General features: G+C 43.0%; 1 protein-coding gene across 23 annotated transcripts in view; it reads right to left on the bottom strand.

Moving 5' to 3' along the window:
* Nucleotides 1-27,359, bottom strand: part of NRXN1 (neurexin 1) — a 2,019,102-nt gene that overhangs the window by 1,125,161 nt on the left and 866,582 nt on the right. For all 23 annotated transcript variants that reach the window (XM_069608380.1, XM_069608381.1, XM_069608367.1 and 20 more), the window contains one exon: nucleotides 26,516-26,677. In XM_069608380.1, coding sequence (XP_069464481.1) covers nucleotides 26,516-26,677 — 162 coding nt within the window. The remainder of the gene's footprint in view (nucleotides 1-26,515; nucleotides 26,678-27,359) is intronic.

Genomic DNA, 27,359 nt, shown 5'->3' with positions numbered 1-27,359 from the left:
TTACTTAGGCAGTGACATTCTCAATCGCTTTGCCATTAGTTTGGACCTAATAAACTTCAAAGCTTGGTCCCGATTAGGGGATAATCACATGGGCTTTGATGATCCAGAAAAAGCATTTAGGTCAGCTCAATTGCTACCTTATGCAGTTGAAATTCAGATTAAAGAGGAAGTCACCATCCCAGAAAGGACCCAACAATTTTCCCTGGAAGTGAAAGTTAAAAGAGGACAAAAATTGAAAAACCCTGATGCTTATATTCATCTAAATGCTGCTCTCCAACAGCAAGGGTTGGGGGTAAACCCAACACCATTAGTCAACACAGGATATGACACCATTCCAATAGAGGTGGATAACAGCGACTTAAAGAGTATTACTCTAGCCGCAGGCACCATTATTGGAATGGCGGTTGATGACTGACATTTTTCCATTGATTTAGGAAATGAACTGTTAGGACCAATCCCCAAGGACTGTTTTGACAGTGATCGTGATGACAATACAACACCAGACAGGATCTTTACCCGGCATGGGGGGAACTTTCTGGTGTTCACTTCCTGCTCTTATGGTAAGGAAGATGTGACTTGTGACTTCAGGAGGGATGAGGTGATTTTCCAGGTCCATGAGGGTTCCCTTTCCCACCTGAAGCCTCCAGTCCAAATCCACATTCTGACCAGGGACTTCTCCACCCAGCTGGAGGAGGCCGCTGAGATAGCAAAACCAGAAGTCTTTCCACGCTTCAGGCAGATGGTTGAAGAGAGAGTCAACCTAGCTGATGCCTGTGTGACTCTGGAGCAGAAGCAAAAGTTGAAACAAGTTTTCTTGGATTTCCAAGATCTCTTTGCGGTGGACTCATATGACTGTGGTCACATCGACAACCACACAACAACAATTCCCACGGACCCTGGCATGACTCCAGTGTTTGTGAAGCAATATTGTTTGCCTCTCGCATCCATGGAGTCCCTTACTGAAATAATTAAGAACCTTGAGTCCCGGGGAATAATCTGTCCAGTACACAGCACCTTCAATAATCCGGTGCTGGGAATATTGAAGCCAAACGGCCAGTGGAGACTCTGTGCCGACCTTAGGAAGCTCAACAAACGGGTCCATACTTCCCGATGGCCTCTTCCCTATATTGACCAAGGGCTTGCCAAGAACCAGGGGTCACAGGTATTCACTGCAATAGTCCTGACCAATGGGTACTGGACTGTACCTGTCAGTAGGGAGGACCAATACAAACTGGTTTTCACCTTCGGGGGGCAGCAGTAAACATGGACCTGGACTCCCTTCGGATACATCAACTCCGGCAATGAATTCAGCATTTTTCTACACAAGGCCATGCCGGACCTGGGTGCGAGGGGTAACCTGGCTTATGTAGATGATGTCCTCATCAAAAATTAATCTGTGGAGGAACACATAGCAGAGATCTGTTATGTTCTGACACAGTTGAGGGCCGCTGGAGCGAAACTTTCCTTTCAGAAAGCACAGTGGTGTAGGACCCGTGTTAATTTCTTGGGGCATGAGATTACTCCTCAGGGTCTCTGTCCCCAGGAAAAGAAAGTGGAAGCACTTCAGAAACTGAAAGACCCCACAACTCTTTGGGAACTAAGGAGCCTCCTTGGACTGACTAATTACAGCAGAAAGTTCATTGAGGGCTACGCAGAGATCACTAGACCCCTGGTCCAGAACAATCCGAGGCAGTAAAACAGCTCAAAAGAAGCCTCTCACAAGCGCCTTGCTTAGCTTACCCTGTCAGAAAAAAGGAGTTATTCTTGGAGACAGGGTTCTCTAATACATGCTTGACTGCAGTATTATATCAAAAGCATGACAAGGTCAATAAAGTAATCTCTGATGCGAGCAAAACTTTATCCTCTGTGGAGGAAAAATTTAATGATTGTGAGAAGGCACTCCTGGCAACGGAGTGGGCTTTGAAGAATTACTGCCAATTTATCCAGGGGGAACACATCATAGTGGAGACTCCACACCAGCCTCTGCAATATCTCCAAAGTGACAGAATCCGGGCCGGAAATGTGAGTAATTCCCGAATTACTTCCTGGATTCTGTCAATGCAAGGCTTTCCTGTGGAGGTCAGATATAGCCAAAACAAGAAGCGTCCCCTCGCGCAAGGTCTGGCTGACTTGCATGATTGTGCCAGAGAAAACTGTCTCGAGGACGAAAGTCTAAAAATCAAAGACAACATGGAGGCATACCTTAATTCCCCACACAAAGTCTTTGAAGAAGACAAGTGTGAGGGAATGCCCACTGTCTATGTGGATGGATGTTCTTACCATTTTTTCAACAACGGGGAGAAAGAACTGGTGGCCGGCGTAGGGAATGCATGGGTGAAGGAGTCCCCAGAACCCTCCGCTGGGTACAAAATTGGTCCCCAAAGTAGTCAGGTGGCAGAGTTGATGGCTGTGCATCAGGCCATCCTCACTGCTGTCCAACATCAACTCCGCAAACTGGTCATAATCACAGATTCAGATTATGTACGGAACGGCTACGTGGAGCACAAGGTTAATTGGAAAACTAGAGGCATGTTATGTGCTAATAACAAACCCTTGAAACATGGGAAGTTAATTCAAAACATTGATGATCTGGTCACCTTGAATGGGATGACAGTCTACTGGAAAAAGATCAAGGGCATTCCAAAGTAGATGGACCAGACAAAACTGGAAATGCCTTAGCTGATCAGCTGGCCAAAACCGGGGCCATCCAAGGGAATCTAATGTAGATTGAGTCCCTGTTGGTGGAGATCCAGGTCACTGCTATCACTAGGTCCCAGACAAATGCTCACAATGATCTTTCAGCTGCACAATGGAGTAAGGAGACCCCAGATGCTGATTTGTTTACAGCTCAGAAATGGGATCCAATAATTGGTAAGTTTTACCAACACATTGAGGACCCTGAGAACTTTCCCCTGACGGGTACCGATTACATTGGGAAAGAGGACCTTAGAGTGTTGATGAAATGTCCAAAAATGTTCTGAATCCAAGACGGTTTGTTGGTAAGGAAATCCCAAGCTGGCCATGAGCAGTGGGTGGTTCCTACCTCATTCCGAAGCCTGATATTAAGTCAGGGCCATGATGCGGCCACCGCCGGTCATAGGGGGTTTCATACAACACTTGAGATCTTAAGAGAGGTTGCATACTGGCCACACATGGGGCAGGACCTCGACCAATACATGAAGGGGTGTCTTGTGTGTGCACAATTTCAGCCAACATCCCTCACACACCGTGCGCCTCTTCAAAAGAGCGGGATGACACTGTCATGGTCAGATTTGCAAGTCGACTTCATAGGCCCCATGATCCGCTCCTCTAGGGGAAATAAGTACATGTTGACGGTGACATGCTTATTCACTAAATGGGTGGAATGTCTCCCGGCCCCAAACTGCAAGGCCGAAACAGCAGCTGCCCTGATGATCAACCACATCTTTTTGCGTTATGGTCTACCCCAAAGGATTGAGTCAGACAGAGGTAACCATTTTACCAGCAAAGTAATGACTAAGATGTGGGAGATACTGGGGGTTAAAAGGAAGCTACACATTGCTTCCCGGCCAGCCTCTTCTGGTGCAGAAGAACGTTACAACCGAACCATTGTGAGCATCTTAAAAAAGTTTGTGGCAGATTCTTGGCCAAGTTGGGATATTCGATTACCTCTTGTCCTAATGGCCATCAGATCTACCCCTTCATCGGCAACTAACATGTTACCATTTGAGCTGATGACTGGACGCAGGATGGTGCTTCCCCAGCATTTTCTCTACAGGACCCAAGAGCAGACATTGATCAATGCCTCCACAACTCATGTGTATGTTGAAAATTTAAGGAAACACCTCCAACATGCTTTTGCCTATGCTCAGCGAAACCTAGAAAGATCAGCCGATAGCATGAAGACTCACTATGATTTGAAGACTACTAGGAAAGAATACAATGTGGGAGACCGGGTCTATCTATACAATTTCCAAAGGAACCAGACCAAACAGCGGAAATTTCTGCCTACATGGAAGGGACCTTTTGAAATTGTAGACAAGATGGTGGGTCCATATAAATCAGCTAAAGTGTTGCCATCCCAGGCACATTCTGCAATAACTGGAGGAGTCCTCTGCAATCTCAGAGGGGGCCGCTCCAGATTAAAACAAGTCCAACCCTAAAATATTCCACATATAGCCTATAAAATTCTATGATTCTATGATTCTTGAATGCAAATGTCTCCTGATGTATAAAATATATATGTTCTCCCCACCATTAATAGTGGTGGGGAAATGTCTACGAATATGTTTCTGCCGCTTTGCTTTGTCATCCTAGAAGAGATAAACCATGGAGACTGACCAAGGAGGACGACCTGGGGACCGGGAGCAAAGATCCGAGAGGCCCGAGGTACCGCCCAAAACTCCCATCAGGACCGGCGAGGAGAACCGATCGATCCACCCCGATGGAGGAAAATATGCTGAAATGTGCCATCTGCGGAATTGTAAGAAGGTGATGCGGACATCTCAGCGCGTGGATCAAAACATCTTTTGCACCCGACTCCCCCTCGACTCGAAATCAAAGTGCAGTCAGGCTGGGGGGCTTGTCAGGTGTATCGACCCACGTTCAAGATATTGTGCTGCAACATTTGGTGCTGTGGGCTTAGAAAATCCAAGATGGCCGAAAAGCCCACAACTGCACCAGAATGCAGGAAAACCGCACAGTTTTTGTGCACACCAAAATGGTCACCTGACCGCTACCCACCAGTGCGAGCGTGATGGGCCAGAAGCGCCATGAGTGAAACGTGGTGCCAAAGGAAAAACAGCAGTGCCTGTTAGCTCAAAAAGCGCTTTGAAATCAGCTTTGTTTCTCTGAATGCAAGCTGAAAATGCCTATTTCAAACATTGCAAGATATTCATGAATCTTACTGAACACCAGCAGACGTCTGGTAGAATGAAGTCTTGTGTGCATACCAAATCTGGAAAGATGAAGAGCCTAAAAATAATGTTCATAACAAAACTGGCTGAGCTGTGGATGTCAGCAGCTTACATGAAATGGGATTTAAAGCCTCTAAAATCAAAATGTTTAAAATAAATGAGTGACCTACTTTTGAGTGTCACATAGGTTGCAACTGCTTAAATGCCATGGTTTTGAACTTTGAATCAGCGTTCTAGCTGCATATGTCAAAATTGTAAGTTTGATTTGAATGAAGAACAATGGGAACAAAAGTGACCTGTGGCTGAATCCTGGCTTTAGGAGATTGAATTCTGCCCGGCAACTACCCCCAGCAGGAGTTGAAACTTGCCCAGCAACTGCATTCACAGGCCTGACCTGCCTTCTGCTGCCCCACCAAAAGGAGATTACACCTCTCTGATTGAATCAGGGGAGGGGTACCTGGCACTGCAGGGAAACAGAACAATGAGCTTCCCTTTGCTCCAAGTGATTGCTAAATCAGGGGGTCGTAAATGGCTTCCTCTTGGAAGGAACTGGGAGGGGCACTGCCTCTGTGAGCCAGTTGAGCTTGGAGAAAGTGGACAAACCAGAAATTCCCATATGTGCTTTGGGGATTTAACCACACCCATTTGGATCAGAGCATAATTTTAGAAAGATGGATAGTTCATAGTACAACATTGTCAAAATTATATCAATAATATCATTACTCCTGTGATTTTTCTGCACACATTTTAAGAGGTGTTAGGACTCTGTGGTATGTCCTGGGGGGTAGTAGCGGAAAATAGGGTATTACTCAAATGTCTGTACGTTAAAAATCTGACACTTCATCATCTGATGCCCATATTCCTTGCACACATTTGTGTACATTCTGGAAAGGTTTAGAGATTGTGTTCTGGATGAAAAGGGCAGAATTCTGTCAGAAGTGAACACAACATCTTACAAAGACAGGGATCGGATGGTTTGGCGCTACAGAAAATATGTTAACGGGACATATAATATTTGGAAAATTGTACATTGATAAATATGCATTGGAATCAAAAATAGATTTGTGTGCAAAGTGACAAGGGGAGTGTTCTTTCTGTATGCCATAAAAATGATGCCTGCTGACACAGGATGACTCACTATTCAGTTCCCCAGTCAGGCGACAGAGAATCCTCTAGCCTATCAGGATCCTCAGAGGGTTGGGCATAGAAAGTCAGCCTTCCCTCCCACTTTCAAAAGACATAAAAAGAACCATTGAAACCCAGATAGGGACTACTCTTTCCACTTTCTTGCGAAGCACTTTGCCGGACCATACAATATCCAGAAGGACCATATCCAGAACTTAGACTCTAGATTCCAGACTTTGAAACAGAAGGCCTGCTGCAAGCTAAAAGTATTCTCAGCTGGCCTTACAATTTTGCAAACTGATTTACCCCAGACTTCCAAGGGGCACATCAGAATAAAACAGCCGGGCTGTGCTGTTTGATTCTAGCCAAGAACTATTCTTTATAGTTTTTCCGTAATCGCGATCGATGCACTCGGAAAAAGTGCCGCGAATTGCAATTTGACTCAATTTCTCCACCTGTCAAAAACAGCTGTCCTTTTGGTTGCAACTGCTGAAATTCGTTTTAAACCTGACAATCCCTTATGAATCACTGATAGTGTTGACCTGAACCAATCTTAAGTAGCTATCACCTACCCTGAATCTCCTATAGGGAATCAAAACCATTTTAGCATATTTTTCACATTTTTCACACATTGCAAATCACATGTAAAAGTATTTTTGACTGTTTAAAAGCATACCGGTTGCTCTAAGCTTGCTAGGGGGAACTGACATTGGTATTGCATTTTGTTTGTATTCCTGAAAACTGTGTGCTCTCTTTTCCATCTCTTTATATTGCATAGGGGGGGGTGTGAATTGTCAAAAGAAAAAGTGATCAAATTATCTCCTGTTGAAACCACATCAGTTTATTTCTGTGCTGCATTCTTTTCCATCATTGCATTTCCTTGAAACCATAAAAGTATTCTCTGCTACCTTATCCTTTCTATACTAACTCCTCACTGATTGAAAAGAATGTGCAATTGTAACATTACTCATTGTTGATCAACATTATATTCATAAGTGTGATATCAAATATTAATTTATTCATAACAGTGTGATATATATATATATATATATATATATATATATATATATATATATATATATATATATATATATATATAGTTTAATTTTTCAAATAAATCTTTTAATTTGCAAAAAAACCTACTTCTTGGCTCAGTGAGGTCAGGGGGATTCAAAGAGAGGGGCGTTATACAAGGGTTTATCATCCAGATCTATGAACTTGTCATAAAAATATATAAATAAGGGCTTCCCTTAGGCATCCCAGACTAGGCATTGACTTAGTTGGAGTGCTGAATTGAAGTCACTTAACACAAGCTGGTACTAATTTCTCCATTTTGCCAGCAACAGCCCACTGGATGGAAAACAATATCCTAAACATAAATCCATCGAAAACAGATATTCTGTGGATCACAGCATAACCACAAAACTGCCCTGCAGAGGTTTGGCCCACAGAAAAGTTAGGAGCTTGTCCCAACCATGCCCTAAAGTAAACAACTTGGGAATTCTAATTCTAAGTTCCATTGAGAGCAATCTAGTGTGGAACTTTTCCTTTTTATTAAGACTACATATACGCCTGCCATATTATCTGTAGCACCTCCCAATTTGCTGCAAGACAACACCACGGCAGTGATAGAATTGTACTCTTCAAGTAACCCACATAACATATCATGCTATAGGGTAGAGTACAATCTGCCAGGTGACTTAATTTATGGTTTCATACCACTTGATCGTCTAATACAATGCCAGGAACATTCCAGATGATATCTCTGCCAATGTCGAATAGAGGCAAGACCTTTAAGTCAAGGTTTCAAAGAGGACTATCAGAAACAATGCTAATGGAGTCTTTATGCTGCCATGGAAGCCTTATTTGGTTTGCTAATTTTAACCATGCACATTGACAGGAAGGAACAAAGGCGGTAGGAAGATAGTTCCAGTTAAACATGATGATTTAATAAAAACATGTTTAATAGGAGACATGCTTACATAATTTTCTAATGTATGCACACCTTACTTCAATTTCAAAGCAATGGGTCAAAATTGTTCCACAAAATTCAGGGCTATGATGTCATACATGGTTTTAAAGAGAGGAAACACACATTTTTCTAGGACGTATGATGAGCAGCCAGGAATTTCAGACTGCCTCCTCTCCAGGACTGCCGCTGATCACTGTGTTATCGCTAAGAAGTGTAGGTGGTGTTTATCAGAATAAAAAGCCTAGACGGCAATCTCTGAACGATTTGTACTATTGGCGACAGTTTACATTTTGTGCTGTGAAAAGATGGTTTAGTATCTCATACACAGATATAATTCTGCCTCTAATCTAGCTCCCATGGACACCATTTTGGAGTGGCCTTGGGTAGCAGGTGCTACCGCTTGTAACCTTCTTGCTACCCAGGTCAGGGCCTTTGCTAGCGGCGTGGAAAGAGGCACTCTCAGTGTCAGTTAGTAAGGTGTGTCGCTCTCGGAGGCATGCAGTACTGTTTAATCAGAAATAGCATGATATACAATCGGCTTTTGTTTTTTAAATGAAATGCATGAAATGCAAAATGCTATACTCTAGCATGCTGTTTTGTTTAAAATATTTGAGATTTTCAAGGAAATTAAAAATTCCAAACTTCTTGAATATGGAGCAGACTGAACGTCTGGGGCAATGAGTTTTACACAGAAATTTGTTTATGTTTTAAGATCATGGTGGGACAACTTTTATTTAAGGACTGTATAAAGTATTCATGCCTTAGATCGGGCCTGGCACTTTCGTACTTGTAAGTAAGGGATATTTTGGTTTTGACGAGTACTTAGACGTAATTTCCCCTATCGTATACTTGTACTTTATATATGGAATTTAGAATGAATACATTGAGAATCGCCAAAAACTCAAGCACTTGGGGTGGAATGAACTCCAGTACCTTTCTAGTCTGCACGTCTGGGGAAAAATGGTAGCTCATTTCATGCTTTTATGTGTTGGTTTAAAAATTCTGAGGGCTAGATATTTGAAGCAGTTATTTATTGCTGCTCACATTCGAAGCATTGATGAAGCTACGCCCTATTAGAATCATCCATGAGTTTTAATGTTGCACATTATGAATGTATGGGAGGATTGGCTGTTGTTTGATCATCTCAAATTGATTGTGTGTAACATGATCCAATTTGTACAATTATTTACATGTATGAACTGGAGACTTAGTTCTAATGAAGTAGTTTTAATTTGCTGTTTTAAATTGTTTTAAATTATTTTAATGGAGACTGAAGGTTCTTGTAGTTATTGTAATGTTTTTGCTTAATATTTATGTAACTCATTTTATACCTGAAAACCTTTGTCGAATCAAGGAATGTTGAACTGAACTATTCATACTGGACATGGGAGAAATGGAGAAACCTGCATTTCATATTGAATATTAATTTAAAAATAGTGTGCATTCTGGAAAAGAATGATATTTTAAGAGGATACAATAACACATATGTATTAACAATACTTAAAGTTCAAGAACTAGGCTACATGTAAAATGATGCTTTAAAGAAATAGTTCAGTTTCTGGTCAGAAGTAGGTGAGTAGGTCAATTGCCCCTCTTTACCAGGAAAGAAGAATATCTTGCACAAAGCCTTTGAGAACTCTGCGCTCAAGCAACTCACATCTTCTAACCCAACCATGCTATCACATGGAGAAGTTTGGGAGCACCTGCTTTGAAGTTATGGCCCGATGGAATGGAACTCCTTACCTCTCTGCATCAAAACATCGCCCCCTTTGATTGTATTTAAGAAAGCTATTAAGACACATCTTTTTAAATCTTTGGATTCGATCTTCCTCCTGTCCTGTGCTTCACCATCACTGAATCTAGCTGTTTGTCCTTTGTGTGCACTCTAGGGCCTATGGGCGTGCAGCACTTTACAAAAAAATAAAAAATAAATAAATAAATACATAGTTAATTGAGCTAAACTCTTTCCTCAGGGAATAAGTGCAGCAGCCAGTCATATGAGGTAACAGCAGTGCTTCAACGTTCAAATGTTGAAAAACTGAAAATGATTGAAGAGCCTTCCAATGACATATATTATTACAGTGCTTAGAAGTGGTAGTACACAGTTATACAGCACGAAATAAAACATTGCATTACATTTATTAATCTAGAAGGTCTGTGACATATGTTAACAGAATGATAACATCCTTCTCTGAGGAACACCTTACAAACAAGCATTGTCAGCTGCCGGACATTGAGTCACAGCCTCTTAAGATAACATGTGCTTGAGATGGAGGTCAGGCTGTACTTTTTAAAACCACTTTTTGTATGCTGGTGAGACCTGGGTTTGAAAGACTGTGCCTTGTATATAAATTATATGTAATTGTGATATGAGTCTATAACTGGCATAGGATGTGAGTCTTTGACTGGGATAAGGACCCATGCAATTGCTTAAGTGAATGAACTATCTTATGGAAGCAGTGCCTCTGACTTATGATGGTTCTGCTGGGCATATCTTTTGCATATATTAACTGAACGTATGGAATATAAAAGTGGTGCCCTAGTTAATGTATACTTGGTAACCGAAATAAACATGCATCTGATTAAGAGCCTATTGCATTTGTTTACATTTATTGTTAGGTATTTTGCATCTGTGATGCTAAGTATGATATTATGAAGGCCAAAAACCATGTGACAGCACTTACTGTGATGCAACTGAGTTCTAAGGTCATGTGCTGTCTGTGAAGGATTGCCAATTAACAAAGGTGTACACGCCCATCTGTTTCATTAATAATACAATAATGCAGGTAGTTGTATCTCAGAAACTGGTGGTCTGCTAACCAGACCCCCTTTCAGTAAACTCCATAATATGAGCCAAAAGCATAGTGTGCACCTGTGCCCTGCTGTATCAGTGTCCTGATCTGCAGTGCCTGCTCTCCAGCAGCACAGAGCGGATTCAGAGAACTTAGGTGCTCTCTTGACAGCTGCAGTGTCAGAAGAGTGATTTCTGCACAGGGGCTGCATTTAGAACATGCACCTCTGTTCTCGAACTCCATGATTATAAGACATGTCCATACTAAACCGGTGGTTGTTCAATCTTTAATACCTGAGTTTAGGTTGCGGTGGCTGCTATGTTGATCTTTTGAAAGCCCTTAGACATTGAGGTGAAGAAAGAGTGTTCGAAGGCAGAGGCAAGTTCTGATTCCTACCCACTACCTTGGCGAATAAGGAGTGACTCTTGCTGAGTGTCAGAACCTAACACCAAACATCCCAAGGCTGGGAAGTGGAACCTGAAAGGACTTACCATGTCCTAGGGACAGTGCTATGGGTCTTACAGCATCTGGAAGGCCAGATGATCTAGGATCCTTATACTTCTTCATCGAACCAGTTGAACACATTCAAAATGAATTCACTGCACTAGAGCCAGAGTTGCCGTTGCTGCCTTTGGCATTCTACTGATAGTTGAACCACCATTGCTCTGCAAGCATCGAACCAGTTTGCCACCACAGCGTGCCAATCGGAGCATGTCACCTGTTCAGCTACGAACAAATTGTTTGTCAATGCAGACAAACTGCTTTGAAACCTGCATCGGATAACCAAGGTAATTTCATTGAATAAAAAGACCTCAACACGAACCACTGGAGCATTGTGTCACATGCCCACCTAAAACCGGTGGGTACCAATGTCTTGAACTGACCCAACTTTCAAACCAACCCTGGTGAACCATGTACGCATAACAACCAAATGCCATTCCTGACTGCAACAGGCTCCTGCTTTGAATCAACTAGATGCCAGCTCAGAGCTTGACCCAGCACAGCTCATCACACCTTGACCTAGGTCAACCCACACTGCAATAGAGCTTGGAGCCTGATTTGATGCTCTCAAGCTGCCAAACCTTGAATTGTGGTCATTTGAACTGACCCTGTCCCCTTGTCGACCTTTTGAGGCCAAATTGACAGGCTAAGTCCCTTTTTCAACTTTTTCCAAAAAAGGACATCTCTGTTTTGAATTTCTCATTGCGTTTTGTGCATGTCTTTGCTCTGTGCTGACATCCCAGAGCTACACCACTAAATTCTCCATTCCTCTGTCTTTTCTTGAGTTTGTATAGTGTTTTTATAGGTATGTGTCCATGGGTGTATTTAATATACATGTTTATAGAACCTTTATTTGACATTGCCTTCATTTTGAACTGTTTTACTTTGCTGTTTGGTTTGCTACTGGATTATCTTCATCCATTCTGAGAGTATAGCCTTCTCTCTGCCCCCATTACCACAAGAGGCAAAGGAGGTACAACTGTTAACCTTGGCTGTTTTAACTTTATGACTGTGATCACTGTTGGTTTGTAAAAGAGTGGGGACCAAGTAAGTAGTTTAGCCACTACTCATCCTTATACCCCTTCAGTGCACAAGTCATTATTTCACTATTTCAGTTCCTGCAAAGTCACGGTGCAAGTGATGTCAATTCTGCTACCCTAGACATTCGATGGAAATGGCATTTCCACTGTCTTCTTCCTTCTTTTCGTCCAACTCATGCATTTAAAGTTTGATGTTAGAGTACATTCCAAGCCCTGCAAGTCTTGTTGTGCTTTAATCTGAAAAGTATCACTGTCTAAGTATTAGGCAAGTTGATGTGGATTTTGATTCCTTGGACAAATACACCTGGGGACAGGAGGTACGCAACTTGATCTGAGAAAGAGCCTATCTACCATTCAGGATAATTTCCCTTGGTCCTATCTTACTGCCTTTGGACTTTGATGAGAAGAGGTCTTGCAGTGCAACCTCCTACCAACATTCCATGTTTCTCAATGGAAAGCAACCGTGATTTATACACTGATGATAACTGGACTGAGCTCATCTTTTTTATTTACAATATAAGTATAGAAAGGCTAATGGGGCTTGGAACTGCTTTTAGAAATCAGTTGTGAATTACTTTGACTTTGCTTTGAGGATACATAGTAGTTGTAATTACCTGGAACCCTGGGGAAAATATCAGGAAGAAAAAGTCTCACAAAAAGAAACAAGATTGGTTACATATCCAGTCTCCTTAGTCCTTCGCCATCCCCTTCATGCAGGGTGGGCATTAATATAGGCGGCCAGTCTGGGTGTAGATAAAGAAGTTAAATGTTGTATGACGAAACGTCATCTGGTAAGGGTGCAAAGTCCTGTTTTTTAAAAATATTTTTGTTGGTTACATAAATTGATGTGGGTGATTTCTCTCCAAAGGGGTAATCTGCTAACCAGATTCCCCTTTGTCATAACTCCATTCGAAAGCATAATGGATGTGTGCCCTGCTGCATCAGTGGCTGATGCACAGTACCCACACTGCCTGTGGCAAAAAGCAGGTTTAAAGGTCAGAAGACACCCACTTGACCGCCTCTATGACAGCAAAGTTACTGCAGCACAGGGACGACATTTAAGATATGCCCCATATACCCACACTACAATGATAATGAATACCCCATGCTGGGGCAGTGTAATGTCTAAGAATAAGCAATGCCTACATTTATGCATAGCGCATGGTGAAATATATGATGATAGCCACCACATCCCAATTGATATTACACATGTGCCAGCTCTTGTCGATCAGCTCTGCTGTGGAAGTGAATGTGCATTTGGGTCAGACGGGACAATTCCGCCACACGGCAAGACCAAAACTCTCTATGCGAGGGCTGGCAACTCCCTCCACCAGAGACAGTGTTATAGCAGTCAGCTATCCTGGGCCCAGGTGTCAAAGGAGCACACCCATTCAGGAGGAGTAGCCTCACATCAGGGTGCTGCATATTCCAAGTTCTTTGTTGTCAGTAGCAGAGAACGGGACATGAGTAGGATCGGCAGGCGTGCTCTCGACACTAAATGAAGGCTTCCACATTCCTGTTTCCCACTGTCTCTCTTTCCCTTTCCTGTCTCCTCCACTTCCTCTGGAGCAAAGCACTTTGGGTGCAAGATCAATAAGACAGGTTCCACTCCAGCAGGAGCATTGATTGCTCCCCTAAAGCTGGGCTTGCTTTAGACCAATCACCTGAGGACTTGTGCCCTCACAAGAAGGAGTCTTGTGCCCCTTTAGCAGAATTCCCTCAATTCCTCCAGGATCCTTTAAGGCCAAAGATACATTCTGAACATTTCTCATCTGTACTTCCCTTGGGTCAGTTGCACTGTCCAATGTCCTATGCCAGAGTTGAAGAAGGTGCCATCCAAGACAGAAGGAATATCTTCCCGCTAACCACTCCCACAGTCCACTGGGACCCTAGAGACAGGTTAGGTTACGAGCTCTCTTGCTTCAATCCAATAACCTTTTTGTGATAGTACCTTACCTACTACCCCTGGAATTATACTCAGAATTCTACTTTCTCCAGTTTGTCAAATCTTCTCTGTTCTTTTGTTTGGGGTGCTTTCTTGGTATAGTGATCTCTTTTTTCTTCTACTTGCAGATGGTGTGTTTTTATTAAAGTGTTTTTATTTTTATAGAAACTTTGATTGGACATTCCTTTGTATTTTGCACTGTGATACTGTGTTGTTTGGGTCACTAGTGGTTTCCTTCACACCTCTCTGCAGAGTAAACCTTCCCTCAGCCTGTGCTATCACAAAAGGTGAAGGTAGTATATCTCTTGATTGCCCCTGTTTTACTTTTATGATTGCATTGTGTTTTGGTTTGTCGAAGTGTGAGGGCTGAATGGGACATTTTACGCCTACTCATCCTTGTGCTTGTGAGGCAGAATCCATTTTGTTGCATGTTCAGACCTCATTTAATATTTGTTGATCAACATTGATTTGTGTTTGGAAAGCAATTTTCATTTATCACCAGGCTACTAAAAGAAACGTGTGCTGGCCTTCTTAATCCACCTTCATAATTAAGACGTCAACCTATGTTAAAATGTAATTCGTTTGAGTCGTCACTTTGTCCAGTGAAACAGTGAGACTTTAAAGTGATTCCAGGGCAAAATTCTGAGCACATCCTCAAAACCAGTTATTTTAAAAAATGATTTATCCAAAATTAACAGTGTTCAGCTTTTATTCAAAGTCAAATTACTTGTGACAGTAACATTATTAGTTTATTTATTTTGCTCTTGTTTATATGTTGCGGCCAGTTATGGAGGTTTTTTGAGACATAAATGTAAAACAGGACATGGCAACTAGCATGCGTTAATAGCATCTGAGTTACGGTCTTTGCAGAGCATGGAAGACGAGAGTCAGCCACGGCTTTTAGAATCACAGAACTCAAACTTCCCTCCCCCAGCTTCCTTACCCTTTCTCTGTTCTCTTTGTTCCTTTAAATGTATCCCTGTTCACACTATTTCGTTCTCTATCGATTAGGTTATGATTTTATCACAATAAATAGTGCATGAAAGACCTTTGCCCAAAAAGCAACAATGCGGAACCTCAATCCTCTAGTGCCTGGAAGCTTGTTTGAATCATTAAGACTCGGTTCTCCCATTTCAAAGTTGACTGCTATGTTTTGTGTAACTGGGTTCTGCTTTCATCTTCCAGGTTGTTCTAGTTGCTAGGAAAGCTCCTATTTAGGATGTTTTATCCAATACAAATCGTAATCGGATATTTATGAGAGTGTGCAGGTAGATTTGGCATAACGAGGTGTGTAATACTGCGACAAGTCGTATTGTGGCAATGATGTATGAGCAGCAGTGCTGAGAAGCACAACTCAACACATTGATGTGTGGGCACGGCACCAATTCAATTGTGGCCCTCAGCAGAGGCCTATCTGATAAGGGCCATTCTCTGTGAAATAAAAATGCAATGGTAGAAAATTAAATTATTGTCTCCTAATGTGATATAATGGTTCCCTTCAATTGTCACTCATTGTCTAATCAATAGTTCTCCAGAGAAGTCGAGACAATTGGGTAATGTTTTTTCAGGTGTTTGAGAATTAATGTATAGTTCAGGCTTAGAGGGAGGTTGTGGAATCGTGCTGTCTAGCAGAGGCATACCACTGACAGTTTGGATGATTTTGCTTTTACTTCCGAGATTGTGGTTAATTCTGATCTTCTAGGCCTTCACACACTGCATCAGTCCTCTGCCACCCCCAGCAGTATCTGAATCCAGAAAGAGAGGCAGTGCAATCAACGTGATAGTCACGGACTAAATTGACAATATGTGTTGCTACATTGATGCCACCATACTCCCACCTATCGGAACTCAAGACACAGCCTTCAGGCAAGTGCCCCAATTACTACTCTGCTCCCCCTGTAAGCTGTGCAGCACACCACAGCACACCTCATTGCAGTGTTCCATTACTTTGTCCATACAGGACAAATCTTCGGTCTCCTCTGGAAACACATGACAATGATGGAATCACCAGAAGCAGTTTTCTCCTGAGCGTAATTCCAGAGAGGGAATATACCTCATCACTGTACAGGCTAAATAAGAAGCTGCCATATTATTCAAACACTTGTAAATTAGGCATAGAATTTTGAAATTAATTATGGCTTTTACTGGCATCCAATGTAGTGTGCGTCGTAGGACAGAGATTCAGTGGGATTTCCTTACTCCAAAAATCAGCCTGACCACTGCATTTAGTGTTCTCTGCAGCTGATGTAGCTAGTGGCCCATTTGACCATGACATGGCATTCACTTCATCAACAGCAGTCTAGACCCACCCATATTGGGCATTGACCATATCCTTTGTCCACTAGGCCTGTGGCTGGACTGGACGCAGACCATTAATCTGAAGCAGCTTGTGGACCTGTCCGGTAGACAGGACCAATTACCACTTTGGTACATTTAGAATCCACAAGCTACTGGCCACTTTCCTCAGAGCATGGCATTCAGCCAAACACTGCTCTAAACAGAAGCAGCCATAGAAACCACTGATCTTGATGATAGGCAATGGCCAATTTCCACTTTCCCATGAATGCAAACCTGCAGGATGCCAGTAGCCACTCGGTCTGCAGCTACCAGCTGGACCTCTGGCACTTAAAGTGGGTATAAGTCCATGCACAGGGAACTTCCATTTGACATGGTGGTTTACCACTTTCACCTAGGCATGGTTTTGGTCATGCCCTGATATCCTCTTTAGACATTGCAAATGTGCAGATTTGGTTTTCCACCTAAAGCTGCCTGCAATTAGGGCCAGTGGCTATTTTGTATAGGTCATGTCCTTTTTACATGATCCGGGACCTACAGTGTCCTTGATGGGCCTTTGGGTTATTACTAGTCCCTGCACCTGTTGCACATGTCAGAGATAGGCCCATAGGTCTACCAACAACCATTATGTTCCTATAGATCATCCTGCCTTGCAGACCCCATCCAGAGTGGAAATATTCCTAGGGTCAGTGATCACCTTACCTCAGTCATGGCCTTCTGCCTTGCTCAATGTCCAATGCCTCCCAAACCCCATATAATAGGCATACATCATGTTATGTGGCCATGGTCAGAATTAGATGTGCTTGGGGTATTGTCTGTGCTAGTAGTGGGCACTGGTTAGCCATTGCCTGATGCCGATTTCATGGTCATTTTGCTGAGGGCATGGCCTTCCGCCATTCCCTGGCTCTCTCATGCAGCCTATAGTGGCCACTGTGCTATGCTGCAGTCCATGGCATGTGGTCAATTGCCTGGGGTCCCCTGAATCCACTTGTGGGGGCATTGGATTATGGCCACACATCCACCCATTGTGGGACTTTGCCCAGGGCTTGGACTTAGGCCGCATTCATCCATTTGGGATTCCGCGTGCAACTCATGGCTTTTTCCACCATCGTTAGCTTAGCAACCACAAGAAACATCTTGATGCCGCTCCGCTATCTTTTTCTCTACCTGCGGTGTCCCCCAGGGGTCTAACCTTCTCCCTAGCTGTTCAACCAAAACCTGGCACCTCTTGCCCACCACATAGCTGCTCTATGCCCCAACTTTCAGTTTTATGCGGATGACACTCAGCTCATTTTCAGGCTACCCTCTGCCACCTCCTCTCCGTCTCTCATCACTGACTGCCTGTCTGCTATCTAGGAGTGGTGTGCCGCCAATGACTTCTGCTTCAATGCCAGTAAGACTGAGCTTCTCCTCATTGGCACATCCACTCCCTCCTTTCCTGTCACTCTCTGGCCAGCCTCTCTTGGCCCTCTTCCTGCTGCCACCTGCGAGACTAAGAACCTCGGGTCATCTTCAACTCCACACTTTCCTTCTCTCCTCACATCTCTGACCTCTCTAAGAAGTCACAATACTAGCTGCGCCTCCTCAGAGGTATTCTTCCTTTACTCTCCTTCCCCCAGAAGCTCACTGTCTCCAGAACTCTGGTTCTCTCTAGGCTAGACTATTGCCGCAGCCTCTTTCTAAATCTTCCTGCCTCTACTCTCCGCTCTCTGCAACTCATCCAGAACAGGACTGCAAGACTTGACCTTGGCCTCAAGCCCAGGGATCGTATCACTCCAGGACTGAAAGCTCTGCTCTGGCTCCCAGTGGCTGCGAGGATTAAGTTCAAAACCCTCTGCATTGTTCATATCTTCCTTCTCAAACCCTTCACTCATCCGCCTCCAACTCCCTCAGGGTCAGTCACTTCTCCAAGCAACGAGTTGGTTGTAGATCTCTTTCCTCAGCTGTGGCCTCCCTCTGGAACAGCCTCCCTGCCTCCCTGAAATTTGAGGAGATCCATCTCCGGTTCCGGAAGCTCCTCAAAACCTTTCTCTTTGCTTCTGCTTTTTCTCCTCCTCTCCCCTGCTGATTTCCTGGCTGAAACTGAAACTGCACTGCTTACCTGGCCACCCTCTGATCTCGGGCCCAGGGCCCCTCCCCTGCCTGTTGCAGGCCTGCACTTCCCTCCTGGCAAACCCCACACTTGGGGACTGTTTTCTGTATCCCTACAGTCCCACTATCTGCACTTGATACCTGATGCATGCACTTACCCTCTACCCTTGCACTTGCCACCTGCTGGCTGTACTTTACTATTAATTATTCTATTATCCCATGTACTGCACTGTCCCCTCCCCTTTCCCCCTGCACTTCCCCGTTCCCCCTCTCTTGCACTTGCGAAATCTGAATGACACCTGGCCTAGTAGTATTGTTGTCTGTCTTCCCTCTGTTCCCCCTCCCTTGCCTCTTCGCGCCTTGAAACACTTGTGTATAGACACGTTATGAATGCCTTATCATATCATATCATATCAAGCTTGTTTCATCACCCAGCTCAAATCTTGGACCCAGCTGAAAGCCCACAAATGCTGATACAAACACTGTGAATTTCTTTCGATCTGAGCCATATTGCAGACCAGTAGAGACTGTCCACCCTATTATGGGGGCAGCCACAGTAGGGCTGAAATGTGCCCTGGCTTTAGGCCCACAGACGTATAGTTGTCAAGGGCACTGCAAGTAGAACACAGACACTGCAGCAAAACCAGATTTTTTAACAATGTTTGGGGGAATAGTGTAACCCAATGAGTCCATCGCTGAATTTTCCACGGGTCAGGGGTGGCCAGTATGCTACTTTGCACCGCTTCTAAGAATATTTGAGGTGGCTGTTAATAGACCGTGCCAGATGGGCACTGGTCACTATGGCTACCCTTTAAAAATGAATTCCCCTCCTAACCAACCAGATTTGCCATCTTTGGACTGACAAATGTTTGATTTTGGTATCCATAGAGCAGTGCCATGTCCCGTATATTCCAAACAACTCCCTAAAAATAGGGGTGCTCTGTGCAGGAATGTTTCTCCTTTCTAGTTCTCCAATGTACCCCCTTGCACACCCTCAATGCATTGCCATCCCATAGCACTGATTCTTTCAGTCATAGTTTTACCTTTGTCAGTGATATAACCTCTTTCAAGGTGACAGTTTCAACGATTCTAACCTGTAAAAACAGCTTTCACTATTTACTGAAACTCTTGGGCTCACCTCAAGGACATACCACACCCTTATGCAGATATTCTAACTTCTTGTGTCTGCTGCCCACTTTTCCGGCTTTCAACATTCTGCCTTTCATTTCACAGACTGCTGACTGGTTTGACACCCAGAGCAGGCACATATATCGCTCACTCACGGACATCAGGCCCGGTTCATGGAATTTTGTGCAGGGTTCAAAATGACTTTGCACTGTTGAAAAGTGACTTTGCACTGTCGACACAAACCCTAATTCATGAAACTGTGTATTTTTGCAGTGTAAAGTTAGTGCACGTAGTCATTTTTACAGTACAAAATAACTTGACTTTGCACTGCAAAAATACACTTTTCACAGTTCCATGAATCAGGGTTTGTGTTGCTAGTTCAAAGTCACTTTGAACCTTGCAAAAAATTCCATGAAACGGGCCGAAGGAGTCTACTCAATGAAAACTAAGTGGTGTTGATTCGTGCAGTAAAATAACCGATTAACCAAACATAGCATAGCAATATAAATGAACTTCGAAACCAAAAATAACATGCCCATCAGGCACAGTAAAAGTTATTTTAAAAAGTCATGATTTATAAAAAAAATCAAATTAATTTGTGTTTCATAAGACATTATTAAGATATTTTAGAAACAGGTGCGTGCCTACATAAATAACTCTTTTGACGACCCACAAGATGTCTGATTCCAAAGATTGTGTAATGTCATATGGCACATTCGAAATTGTCAGTTTGATACTTTACAACACAAACAATAATTGCGGTCAAATAATAGATGTTGATGTGGATCCCTTGTACTCTACTATCTGCTAAAATCAGTACCTAAGCATGTATGTTTATGACCAACAGAAGCAACTCTTGGAATATGCCAAATATTTTAAACATTAAAACTTGTGTTTCTCTTTCACTTGTCATTGATTCTCTTTACATATTGCTCCCTTCGGCACCACACCACTGCGAGGAGGCATTTGCTCTTGACGGCTTGGCATGTACATGAATGTCTTTACGATGAATCAAAAGGCTGCATACAAGGATAGATTTTGACAGCCTCATTTGGAAGTGTGTTGCTGGACCTTCCCTTAACCCGTCTGCCTACACCTCTCAACTCTAACCAAACAAAACCACAACCCTATACCACAACAAACCGCACACACATCACTACACCGCAACAACAAAACAAACCACACATAGACTTGCACAACAGCACACAACGTCTACCGACCGGAAAACACCCTAAGCCCAGCCAATGGAGTTAACTGGGTTAAGGCTGCCAACGGCACATCACTGCTCTCTTGCACTTTTCCTGCTTACTCCCACTAACTCACCCCTCTACCCCCTTTCCCTTTTCAGAGCCGCCAGAGTGCCAGGGGACCACTCCGGTGGTGATAGTGTGTCCTTTAACAGTAACATTAACAAGACATGCCTCTAAATTTAGTTGGACCGCTTGATCCCAGCGTTGAGCTAGTGGAACATGTGTGTAGGTGTAATGTGTTCATTTTTACACATTTTGACACATTTGCTGTTCTTGCCTCTTCACATTTCCAGTTGTAATGGATATATCAAACAGGTATCGCCCCATAATAGCGAGAAATCAAATGCTGAATGCACATTTACTGCGCATTCGGCAGTATAGAAAATGATGTATCCCATTATACCGAACAAGGGGAGCGAGGGTTGTGGTGTTGCCCCCAAACCCCCTGTAAGGTAAAATGGGGTTGAGGATTGCAGGGGTGTCCCCTGCCGTCACAAGGAAGGTGTAGGGGCAGAACCACATAGATGTATGATGTGATTACTGCGTGGCTCTGTTTTTGCATTCAGACTTTTCATATGTGGTATTTTGGGCCATGCACTAATCACATAGATCCTACCAAAAACACACTCTGAGATCTCAGTGTTAGATATGAACCACATCTAAACCAATGCAAAGCAAGCATTGTCAATGACAACCGTGCTCACTTTTGTGTAGGCATGGTAAATGCATGCCGTAGTGGTATTAAATGGCCAACAATGGTAGCTGCTGCAGAATGGTGGGAGCTCCTGTGCATGTAATAGCAGTGAGTTCTGAATGAGTAGTACCAATACACAATTCCAAAACTGTTGGCTTTGCATTTTATTTCATTTTTTTTCTTTAGCAGGACTTAAGTGAAGGACATGCATAGTGCTTATAAATTGAGTGGCTGAAGGCAGACCTAGTTCAGACATGTTCATTACACCAGTGTCCAGATTATCAAAGCTTTGCCCCTGTGCAAAGAAATCAGAGAAAAACAGTTTACATCCAATCAGTATTATCTAAAAATGTTTTCATCATGGGAACAATTGAAGCAGGGGGTTTTATATGCTATGCTGTTGGCGTAACATGAACAGAGATGTAGCAAATACATTTTGTTTTATGTTATGCAGCAAACGTAGTACAGAAAAAAGACTCATTTTTGCCCTAGTGAATAGATAATTGCAGATTGTGACAAAACCACTTTGCTCCATTTTGTTTGCTGCAGCAAATGATTCCCCTAAAACGGTCGCCACAGTGAAACACTACGATTCTGAGCTGGAATACCAGGGGTTTTACTCATTGGCTCCAGCGGGGTGGGTCTTGTGACCTTCTTACAGCATGCAAAATATTTGCCTGCAGGAGACTTGGGTTACCTTTAATATCGACATAGATGGTTACGTAACATTTTGATCCCCTACCACAAAAGGGAACCGAGGGTGCCCAGCTGGTGGTCTTTTGATTGGAGCTAAAAACAATCTTAATCCAATACTTTTGGGCCCACCAGGTGGTACTATCTTGGCAGTGGAAGTATCAGTGCCTGCTGGGGAGGGATACGACAAAGTATGCTGTTAATAAATATCTATGATTCGTCTGGTACTCGCGCCCCAGAGGGCATGTTTGATAAACTGGACTTGGTCTTGTCCTCGTGGTGCCTTGCCTCACCTGATAATGCAAAGGTTCTCTGTGGAGATTGGAATGCTAAATGTGTTGACAAGGATGGGAGTGGTGTGCATGAAAATGTGTTTGAACATTGTAATACGAGGAATGGAACATCTGTGACTGGGTTTCTAAGGGAGTGGAATTTGACTCTGCTGAAGGGATGTACAACCGGGGACCGGCCCGGTCATGCGACCTGGTCAGCGATTTAAAAGAGGCCACCTTGGCCAACATGGCTGGCTGGCATTGACAGTCTGCTGGATCGTACGGTAGCCCTAAAAGTGACTCCGAATGAAAACAGTCACCATGCAAATGTTGGTTATTAAGTCCTTGGGGGACTCCATTGAGGTCTGTATGTGTAGGGAGGTGCTGCTGTACAATCATGCAGGAAATCGGTTCGGCTGAAGCCAGAATAAAATTGGTAGGATGTGTGCCACTGCTTTCCCCTTCGGGCTTGTTGATTGGAGTAGCCTTGGAGGTAAGGAGTCGGAGGCTATTGAACTTTGGAGCCACGAGTTAGCCCATTCCATTGGTACGCATAGTGGAAAATCGACTATGGCTGGTAAAACTAGGGCTAATAAACAGTTTGATATAAATATAAAAGATAGTAAGTGCAGGATTTGCCAGGAGATTAGAGCTCTTACGGTGCAAGGCCAGCGCTTGGGCTCCGTCTCTCTGGTGCACTGCGCCATTATATCTGTAAGGACAACATTTTGCTCCTGGTTAAAACATTACCTTCTGTCTGAACAGAGGATTGCTTGGCAGCGCTTTGTGCAAGTAATGATAACTTGACACAGTCGTGAAATTTGGAAGATCTTGACGACTGTTAGGGGAGACAGACTGACAAAGACTTTAAACCCTATATTCGGTGCTGAATGGGTTGTGCATGTTACTGCAACATTTTTAAAAATCGTTATTCCGTGGCCCTTGCCTGTGAGCCATTAAAGCTTAATAGACGCCATCTTGAAGCTTAAGTCCTCCAGAGCACCTGGCCCAAATGGTTTGGCCAACATAGTCCTGAAGAAAGATCCTGTTAATTGGGCCCAGGTTTTGCTGATCCTGTTTACACGAGTCTACAGAGCTTGCGTGATACCAGCTTCATGGCAGCAGTCAGTGCTTATTCCGGTACATAAAAAAGGAGACCGGACTAATATTAACCTGACTGCTGTCCATGTTGGATGTGACAGGAAAAATGTTCACCTCTCTGGTTCTAAGTGAATTCCAGAAATGGGCATTTAACAACAACGTTCTTAATCTTGCACAGACCGGTTTTCAGCCTGGCTCTGGTACTTCACATAATATCAGAATCCTGGACCAACTTATCCAGACCACTCAGAGTGGAAGGGATGTTACATTGTACACGCCTTCGAGGACTTCCGAAGTGCTTCTGATCAGGTCAACAGGGACACTCTCTGGTCCAAGCTCAGGGCCTTAAATTGCCCTGATTGACTGGTGCACATTTTGATTCTTTTGCACAATAACAACAGTGCCAGAATGTGGATGGGGGAGGGGAGACTTGGATCCCATTTACATCAATATGGTAGTCAAACAAGGGTGTGTTGCGGCTCCAATACTGTACAATTTGTACATAGCTGACCTTCCCCCCGTTTGTTCATGAAGGCTAATCCCCCGCCGTCCCCCCCCTCAGGATAGGAAACCTACCGGTGGTGGGCATGTTGTACACCGACAACCTGGTCCTATTTGTTGAAACCTACAAAGGCATGAAGATATTGTTCAATGAGGTGTCAAACTATGCCCATCAACAAGGACTCACAATCAATCTAGAGAAGACCAGTGTTATGCTGGTCACTAGGAATAGGGTCAACAGGAGCAGGATGGATACCTTGATTGGTACAATTGATTATGTACCGTCCTACTCCTACTTGGGACTAGAGACCAATGCTTGTGCAGATTATAGCCCTTTAATTAACAACAAAATTAGAAGTGCCAAACATCTTACTCTTCAGGCGTACACGTTTTCAAGAGGTCATGCAGGTTTCTCTATGGCCGCGATTATCATGCTTTATAGGCAATGCTTTTTCCCCTCTATACTGTATGACCTTTGAGGCGTTTGCAATGCAGGATTTCTCCTCGTTAAACAGACTTGAAGGTCTCTTTTGCCGCTCCACACTGGGCTTGTGCCCCTCCTGCTCTATGGAGTACTTGCGCCTTGAATTGGGCCTTACATCTCTAGGTGGTATGGCACTCCCGGCTAGAGGGTGCTTTTACCTAAAATCTCTATCAGGTCCTGTCTGCAAGTTACTGGCAGCATTAAGCAAGAAATATAAAGCGGAAAAGCCTACAGGGGTTCCAATTTTAAGGTTCTAAATGAGCAACTCTTTACAGAGATAAGTTGGACTCCTGATTTCAGTAAAAACACACCCTATATCCACTTGAAAATATCTTTCAAGGGAACATTTAACAAGAGGGATTGGTGCAGGAATTATAGCCATTTATCTAAATTAAAGGTCTATGGAGGAGTGTCTCATGTGGTTTATCGCTATAGGAAAATGCAACCCTATCTGCTTTTGTGCCTGATCCAGCTATAAGACTTTTCCTGTTGAAGCTACATACCAACCAATTGCTGGTACGATCTGTTACGGGTCCTCGGCTGGGCATTGCTGCTGACAATAGACATTTTTGTATATGCGGCTTAAAAGACAAGACGGAATACAATAGACATGTCCTCACCCAGTGTATTAAATTGGGACCTCTGTACATGTGCAATTTCGGGGGTCTGGTCTATAGCTATGAGAGAATCCTAGCATATTCATTTAGGGATTATTGCCTAAATGCAGACACTATTTCTGTGCAAATGGATTTATAGTGCGTATGGCGGCAAGTTCAACCTTTGTTGGCTGATTGAGGGGGTCTATTCCCTAGGTTCAGGCATCTAAATATCCAAGGAGACACTGTTGAACTGTTTGTGCGCTTGCAGTATGGACGGTATGCTCCATATTTCTGGGTTTGAATTGCTGTAGGTGAGAGGTGATGGATATAAGAAATGAGTGAGGGGTGAAGGCAGGACTGGAATGGAGGGTGTGATATTCTAGGACTGATGGGTTTTATGAATTTACCAAATTCATCTGATAATTTGGTTTATATTCTAGTTTAGTATGTTTCTTCTGGTGTGAATTTGAAATTTGAATTTGAATTTGAACTTGAAGCATCTATTGTGTGTATGCTGTATGAATTGTAAGTGTGATTATTAACTGATTGTATTGATTTTATTTTTTGTAAAGTTCTTGTTTGAACTAAACCACAATACATTATTATTATTATTATTATTATTATTATTATTATTATTATTATTATTATAACATTTAACCAATTTTTTAGCACTGGTGCAATTCTTAGATAATCTGGTCCATGTAGAGCATTGAAAAATAAGTATCAGCTTTGGAAGGATGAACATGCATCACTATTAGCCATCATATTGTTTTGGTTAAAATCGATGAGCTTTGGTAGAAATGACGGATGTTTAGATGTGAGCATGATTTTCCACCAGAATACTCGATAACACTTAACTCTCACCAAAGTGGTTCATTCGCAATGTTTAGGGTATGCAATGATCTATGGTGTTTGAAATGTGTTCTTATTGTTCGTTTTATGATTGTTCTGGCAGCAATTGATTACAAAACCACTGATTTTGCAAATGGAGTAACGTTACTCAATAAACACGAGGGAACATAATTCGGTTGTACAAAGTCATTAGAACACTTTACAATAGGCACACTCGACAGCTGGCTGTTTTGTGATTAAGAAAAAAACACTTCATAATATTGACTTTTAACATATGCTATTTACCTCTTTAAGGCAGCCCATGAAGTTGTTACTGACTGGTGACCCTGGCAGGTCTGCTGTACTGGGACTGCCTCCCACATAGAAAAAGTCATCGGAGCCCAGCATAGTGTAGTCTTCTTGCGTGTAGCCAGTAGTAGTCAGAATCCCATCCACTGAAATTGTCACCTAAATAACAAAGCACAGGGAAAGGACACGCTATACTCAGACCTACATACTGCACTTCTGGGTAGTGCCTGTTTTTGAGACCTAAGGTTGAAGCCCATTTTCATGTCTGTTTGAAGTTTGGTCTTGGATTCTAGGATTTGACGACCCCTGATAGTGCTATACTATTTCAGCTGTTGTCTGATTATTGAGTTAGTGTCAGCATTGTCCCTACAGCAACTGAACAGTTATTTAGCAGACACAAAAATGGTGTTAGTAGAATGTTTCTTGGATTAGTTTAGCTGATGTAAATATTAGTATGTTAGGTAGTCTGTAAAAGACTCGGACAATCACGTGCACTTCGTTAACATAAATATAGGCACAGGCACTATGAAGCAAAATCACAGTTTGCACCAGACTGCAAAGTGAGCAGCAATATCGAGGCATGCAGGAGTCTGACGACATGCAAAAGTAAAACATATAAGCAAACCAACCAGCATGAGGAACACATTTCAATGTGTGTAAGCCACACCACACAGATTAGAAAGGAAACCAAATGAAAAGGAGGAACCAAATGGCTTGTGATGGTGTAACGATGTATGAGTGTAGCAGCATTGCAAATGAAGTTGTACATGCCATGCATTATGAATGATTTAGAACTGGTCGAGCCAGTGAGCACTCAGGCCAGCCACAATTTAGCCGTATC

Source organism: Ambystoma mexicanum, chromosome 4q (assembly GCF_040938575.1).
Source record: "Ambystoma mexicanum isolate Mex_15411 chromosome 4q, UKY_AmexF1_1, whole genome shotgun sequence".
In the NCBI taxonomy this organism is placed as follows: domain Eukaryota; kingdom Metazoa; phylum Chordata; class Amphibia; order Caudata; family Ambystomatidae; genus Ambystoma; species Ambystoma mexicanum.
This window is presented reverse-complemented; position numbering and strand designations above follow the sequence as displayed.